The sequence below is a fragment of the Carica papaya genome, chromosome 7 (genome assembly GCF_054855325.1).
Source record: "Carica papaya isolate Zhongbai chromosome 7, ASM5485532v1, whole genome shotgun sequence".
Classification (NCBI taxonomy): domain Eukaryota; kingdom Viridiplantae; phylum Streptophyta; class Magnoliopsida; order Brassicales; family Caricaceae; genus Carica; species Carica papaya.
Genome location: NC_142315.1, coordinates 3205260 through 3212245, shown reverse-complemented (window position 1 = coordinate 3212245; position 6986 = coordinate 3205260). Strand labels below are relative to the sequence as shown.

Here is a 6986-nt window from a genome sequence, read left to right as displayed (position 1 = left end):
TATAAACTCAAAGTCGGCCCATAAAGTTGATTGAGGTTATTAATTGGGCTAACTTAATGGGCTTAGGTGAGCCGATAATAACTCGTTGTGAATAATAAAAATTAAATTATTTAATTTTTATATAAATTCGACATTATTTCATACATAGTGTTACATTTTATTTGTTATACAAATAGGTAAATACATGATTTTTGTGTATATGAGATCAATTTCTATATATTGTGATTGTATTTCTGAGATTTATGAAGAAAATATTTATTGAATAACAAAACCAACATAAAATAAATAGTGTTTTGAATTTATACATAAACATATAAGTATATTAAATAACAAACAAAATTACCTAATGTATTATTTATCATATAATAGAAGTAGCATAATAAAGTAAATATAAACAAATTTAATGCATATAATTTCTTGTCCATTTTATTTTCTGCATAAAAAAACTCTTCATATTGAGAAGCTAATTTCTGACTCCTATGCAAATTCTCCATTATATATATAGACCTGGATAACACCAGATGCAGAGACTAACTGATTCATCTCTGATAAAAGAGGTTCACAACCCAAGATACAAACAGAGTTAGAAGACATCTTTTTGTGATGGAACAATAGGAGAGGGCTATACAAAGCATGTACAAATGTGCTAAATACAATTTTTATCAACCTCTTGGAATATCAAACTATTTCGACTTCTCCCACCAGACCATAGCAACTACTTAGGCCGGTTTCTTCGTATCAGAAGTGGGAAGCAACCACTGCAAATGCAAACTAACCTAGTTTCATCGAATAAAACATCTCGTCTTTATGCAACCGGAATTCACTTGTTAGAGGCCAGAGGAGATAGTGATCTTTGGTCTGTTCGTGTCAACTATCTTAAGTGGGAATCGTACGGGTCAAAAAGGTTGTCGGGAACGATCAGTGGCAGCTTATCTACATACAAGAACAGCCTTCTGAAATTCTCCCTTGTCACTGTTGCCATGTCGACCACATCCCTGCTGTCTGTATATACCCACAAATCACCAGAATTCACTCTTTTAAGACTGTCGCGACAAAAGGGACAGGACTGTGATCTTGTTCGCCTGAAAAAGTTAATAATCATTATTTAGTTTCATATGTATAGAGATAAATGCTGGAATCACAAGAAAGAAGGTGCATTATTAGTGATCAACAAGACAAGGAAAGGTTAGAAGAAAAGGGAGGGATCGGGCAGCATAAGAGCATTCCCATGTACTACAATCATCCAATGGGAAACCATATACACCTGCCAATGTTCTACTAGATCATAGATTATTAGTTATACACCTGCATAAGGCATAGTCATTTATATTCTGTGTGTACCAAAAGCAAAGAGAAAAGATGAATGGTTGGCCAGAACTCGGTTCCAGAAGTTACTCCACACATACTTCTCCAAAGACCAAGACAACAGCAGAAGCCGGGTGCTGAAGATTCAGTCTATGCTACTACAAGTATTTATGCAACTGAAACGCCAGTCGAAGGTAAGCAAAAGTCTCTTTGCTTCCCAGGGGAAATCAGTGGACATAATGCCGACGCTCTCTGACGGCTGAGTGAAAATTAGACCATCTATTATACCCTATAATGATTTAAAGAAACATATTCCCCTTCTACTACCCACTAATCACCTGGAGCATGTGAGTGCCCATGTGCAAAATCCTCCTTGGTACAAGATCTGAGCATAATAATATATCAGCAGTAGTTCAATTAGCAGCTTGAGGTCAAGTCAGACACAATTGTCCAACCTAACAAGTAATGAAGCAGCTGATATAACTCTAGTCATAAATAACAGGTACACAGCCAATAGCCCGTAAAGACAGCTATCCAGTAATAATTTTGACTGATGCTATCTACAGAAGAAGGATCTACGTTTAACTGCTAAGCAGAAGAATTTAACACTGTACTCCTATACGAATTGCACTTAATATGATCACCCATCCATCAATGAAGATAGTCAGAGCCATGCCTGACAATAAACAAAGAAGTAGACAGGAACAGAAATTTTAATGATTCAAGTCCCCATTTTGTAATAGAAAATGGCAGAAAAAGACTCAGACAATTTTAAGATTCAAGTCTCCATTTTATACGTGCTCAATAAATGCCTATTTAAAAAAAAATGGAACTCAATAAATACCACCAGCCACATATACAAAGTGCAATTCTTCGTTGATTATAAAAGTGGTAATTCATTTTATGACTCATAAATTACAACTCGAACTGCAACTTTTGCCATTAATGCACCTTTTGATCTACAAAATCTTGCTTTTGTATTTTTTTTTTTCTTGTGGTGCATTGGTATCTGACGCTTCAGACAAGGTAGTCTTATTGGGTATTGAAAAGACTAGTTGACTAAAGCCAAATAGAAAAAAGAAAATTTATTGAGTATTCAAAAGGTTGTTCGGTAGCTCAGATATAGCTAAAGAGACACAGAACTCAAAGTGAACCCCATCAAAAACTGCAGATAAATTGCCGATTCACTGCCAAAATTCATAGGTCATCTGGACACTGAAGTCATAGATCACTTGGACCCTGAAGTCAGTATAAGCAAACTCACAATGCAGAGTCATTTAATTCATTAGTAAGTTCCATTAATCAAAAAGATATAAAAGCAGGAGAATTTCAGACCAGGACCATGTCGCTGAGATATTTTATATAAGACTACTTCAAAACCAGAAAACACAAAAGCACCAGAGCGACTTTTACATTTTGATACCCAGGAGATGAAGCTGGCAGGCAGGATGGAAGGAGAGAGATAGGGACAGAAATGAAGAGACAGAGATAGCAGGAAGGACGAAATGTATGTATGTGTGTGACTGTGTGTGTTCGTGAATATGTGTGTGTTTGTGAGAATTCCGGGCTTACCATTCACGGTAACATTTCAGGCACATGGCATGGTTGCAATTCGGCAATACAATCTTACTATTCATCTCCATACATATTCCACATTCTTCCTCTCTTTCAATATCTGCATCTGTCTGTAGTCTGTGCTCCTCTTCATCTCTTCTTCGGTACCTTTCCATGCATACTGCTTTCTGCTTCTTATCTTCAGTATCAGTAACACCTTTTTGAAGTTGCAGTAAGGAGGGATAAATAACGGCTGGCCAAGTAAATGGAGTTCAGATTCTATAAGATGACAAACCGAAAAGGCTATCCTAAGAAATAAAAAATTTACTAAATTTAGAAATACCAAGACAGACATTTACCATAGAACTCTCTAATACTTGCTTTTCTTTCGTGGGTAGACATGGTTGTTGTGCCATCGACATAAACCTGCACCATGATGTACACAGTCAAGATGGCTAACATCCATGATTAGGCAATAAGCTCAAAGTAAAAACCAAGAAAACAACATCTCAACCTTGTAAATTAATATTCTTAACAGCCCAAGAGCTCCAGCGAGATGGCAGTCTGTCCACTGCACTAAAAAGAGGAACAAGTGTGCAGCTGGACTGTATGACATTCTCATTTGGAGGCAGGCACCATCATAGTCCCTCGGAAAATCAGATGCCCTGTACATCACATTACACATAACAATTAAAAAGAAGCAGGGATAAAACTTAATGCCCATTTACAAATTAACAACAAGCAAGCCTACTAAAATGGTCTTTTGAGCAAAACAGCAAATTAGGTAGATTCTCAAAAAGTAACCGTGTCAGCCGAGAAAATTTGCAAGAACTGAATTACCAAGTCAAGCCAACATTCAGACTACTCCAAGTTTAGGAAAAGTTTCAGCCAAATTAGAGAATCCATTGGTCAATTTATAAAATTGTAACCACAGCACATACACAAACTAAGGCTCAATGTAGCTACCAAAACACATCTTAGTGTAATTATGCATGCACACACACACACACACACATATATGTAAGTGATATAGAATGTGGGCCAGACTCAGGTCCATGTTAGAACGTATGAATTGAAGATAATAGCGAGAAAGCAACTGTAGAAGTCGACTTAACACAATCTACAAGATAATAAGAAAAGACCAAATGTAGAAACTTGCAGATATAGAAGATACATACTAGGGTCATGTTAAGCTGTATATTTGAATATATCTAGCCAAAAAGCAGCTAGAGAATAAGGAGAACTAAACCCATTTCAATAATGACAGAAAAATGAAGAAATGAGTCAAATAAAGATAGGAACTAAGAAAATTAAGCTAAATACCAACCAGAAAACAACCTTTGTTTGAGAATGCGAATTTTTTTGAGAAAAGAAAATATGATATTGAGGGAGAAAAATTGTTTCAGGTTTAATTCTGACAGATAATTCAAGATTATTTGTGAATTAAGTTCTTAAAGGGACATTGCTATAAATTATAAAATAGCAGTTTTGTCTCTCTTTTTAATCGTAATTAAAGCAAAATAAGAACATCCCCAACACCCACAAGACAAAAAGGGAAATTCAGAAACAAAATTATAATCTAAGAACAAAAGTTGCCGACTTTGAATAATCCATCAATCAAAACAGAGTCAAGCAAAAAGAAGAGAAAATAATAATCTTAACACTGTAACATCCAAATTCTTTTCTTTGAGAGAGAAACTATAACATCCATTCTCAAGTACAGCTAAAAATTCCTCCAGTAATATCCATTTCCCAATCAGAAGATCAAAACCCAAAATCTGAAAAACAGAGAAGATGACGATGGAAAAACATGAGTACTTACAGAGTATTAGCATGCTGAATATCAGCTTCAAGCACTTTCAAGGAGTCCTTGAATGACTTTCGCATAGAACCTATGTACATCTCCAAAAAAACAAAAAAAAAAAAAAACAAATTTTTTCAACAACAAAAAAAGAAAAAAATTGCAACCCAGAAAAGGAAACCCCAAAGAAACTCAGTCCAAGGAGTTTGATCCCCAAAAAAAGGAAGATTTTTCAGTACCCAAAAACCCTAATTTTGCTCAGCAACTACAACCCTCACTCTCTTTCTCTCTCATTCAGAGATGGGTTTGGTGGGCATTGGTTCTTGGTGGTGTGCCTTCTATTCTGTTCTTGAAAGCAAAGAGGTTGTACACGTGGACAATCGAGTGTCGCGGAGCGTCCAATAATTTAATTAAAAATAATAATAAAATACATATTTATTAAAAGAATAAAATTAAAATAATGAATAATAATATAGTAGTATGTGACAGAGGCTTATCCAAAGCAGCCTTGTCTTTCTTTCTTTCTCCCTCTCTCTCTCTCTCTCTCTCTCTCTCAAAATGATAGATTTTTGTCTGCCACTTTACCCCTTTACTTTCGGTAGCTTTCCCTCCACGCTCTCCTACTTTTGACCCTCTAATTTACTTTATTTACATAAATGCCACCACCTTCCCCATTTCACTATTAAAAAATTTATCTGCTGTTTATTTTATTTATTTATTTATTTTAATATCTTTTATATATATATATTACAGTAAATAATCAAGACTTACTTAAAAATATCAAGTATTAATTAATGAAAATTATTAATATAAACTTATATTATTAAATGTGTACTACTTCAATTTTAATTATTTTAAATAAATTTAAAAATAACATTAGAATTTTATTAATCACATATAAATATTGATTTGAAATAAATTTAAAATATAGCAATTACGTACAAAAATCAAATCCTTTTTATATCCATTTCGAATTTGTAATTTTTTATTTACATTTATTTTATATTTTCTTATTTTTTAAATTTGATAAAAATTTATTATTATTCACTTTAATAATATTATAAATTAATTTTTATTTTTATTAAAATTATAATTAAATTACTAAATTTAACACATTCGTGCATTCAATTGGTTAAAATTTTTAATTAATCTGAAAATTAAGCATTTATGGTAATCAAATTTGGAGAATTTTTCATTAGGATTATAACTTAAAATGAGTGAAAAATTTAGTGTAACCGAATTTTAATTTATGTAAAAATAAATTTCTTTGACTTTTTTTTTCTTATTTTAAAATCCTATAAATTTACCTCATAAAATCATATTATATATATATATTTATGAGATAGATGTGATGGGTTAAAGAGTTCATTTTGGTTTTGCCTATTTTTTATTATTTTATAAATAAATAATGTTTATAAGTGCACAAAACTAATAAATTTTCTTAAAAATAATAATAAAATTGTTAAATTAATTTCTTAAATTGACTACTTATCATAACTCGATGTTTTCGCTATAATTTAATTTTTGATGTATTTTATTAGTTTTAAATATTTATTTTATTTATATTTTTAATAAAAAATAAAATAATTAAATTATGTTTTAATATTTAAACAATTATTTTAATAATTAATTTAAAATAATATAACCATTAATTTATTAATTAGTTAGTTAAAATTACTCTTCAAGACTATTTTAAATATTCTATTAATTTAACTAAATGTAATACCTAGCTAAAGATAAACTATTTATTTCATGTGTAATTAATAGTATAATTATTATTTACTATAAAGACTCAATACTCAATAGAAAATAAATTATTGAGTTGATAAAATAATAGCATAAACAGTTATTAGTTTAGAGTTTACATTTTTTGCACAGTAAATCAAAATGTCCAATAAAATTACGGGAATGTACATTTTTAAAAATTAAAATAACAAAAATAAAAAAAAATATGACTAAAATCATATATGGTTAACCTCCGCTTGGTAACTCTAATGGGATTTGGGAGACAATTTTTAATCACAACCTTTTTACTATTCAAGATTTGAATATTAGTCTTCTTGATATGAAATTATTAAATAAAGGAGATGAGATACACTATCACAGTGAGAATGTTAAAACTTAACACCGATACAGAAAACTAAATGTTACTAAAAATTGTAAAACAACCAATTGAGTCATTATCCTTTTTAAGTAAAATTATTTAATATATAAAAAAAAATATTATTTTCATACTCACTTTTTTGAGTTTGCAAAACCGACATATGGAGACAATAATCAGGATAACACTTTATTACACATGTAAATGAGTAGTAATAGTAAACGT

The 6986-nt window shown here is 31.2% G+C and overlaps 1 protein-coding gene across 1 annotated transcript; it reads right to left on the bottom strand.

Annotated features, from left to right (window-relative positions):
- Positions 1-455: 455 nt before the first annotated feature.
- On the bottom strand, positions 456-4991 carry LOC110817919 (E3 ubiquitin-protein ligase AIRP2-like). Its single transcript, XM_022046637.2, has 5 exons — positions 4682-4991; positions 3374-3524; positions 3219-3285; positions 2878-3112; positions 456-1082 (listed from the first exon to the last, which is right to left on the bottom strand). The coding sequence occupies exons 1-5, from the start codon at positions 4759-4761 to the stop codon at positions 872-874; spliced, it is 744 nt and encodes a 247-aa protein (XP_021902329.1). The 5' UTR covers positions 4762-4991; the 3' UTR covers positions 456-871.
- Positions 4992-6986: the final 1995 nt, after the last annotated feature.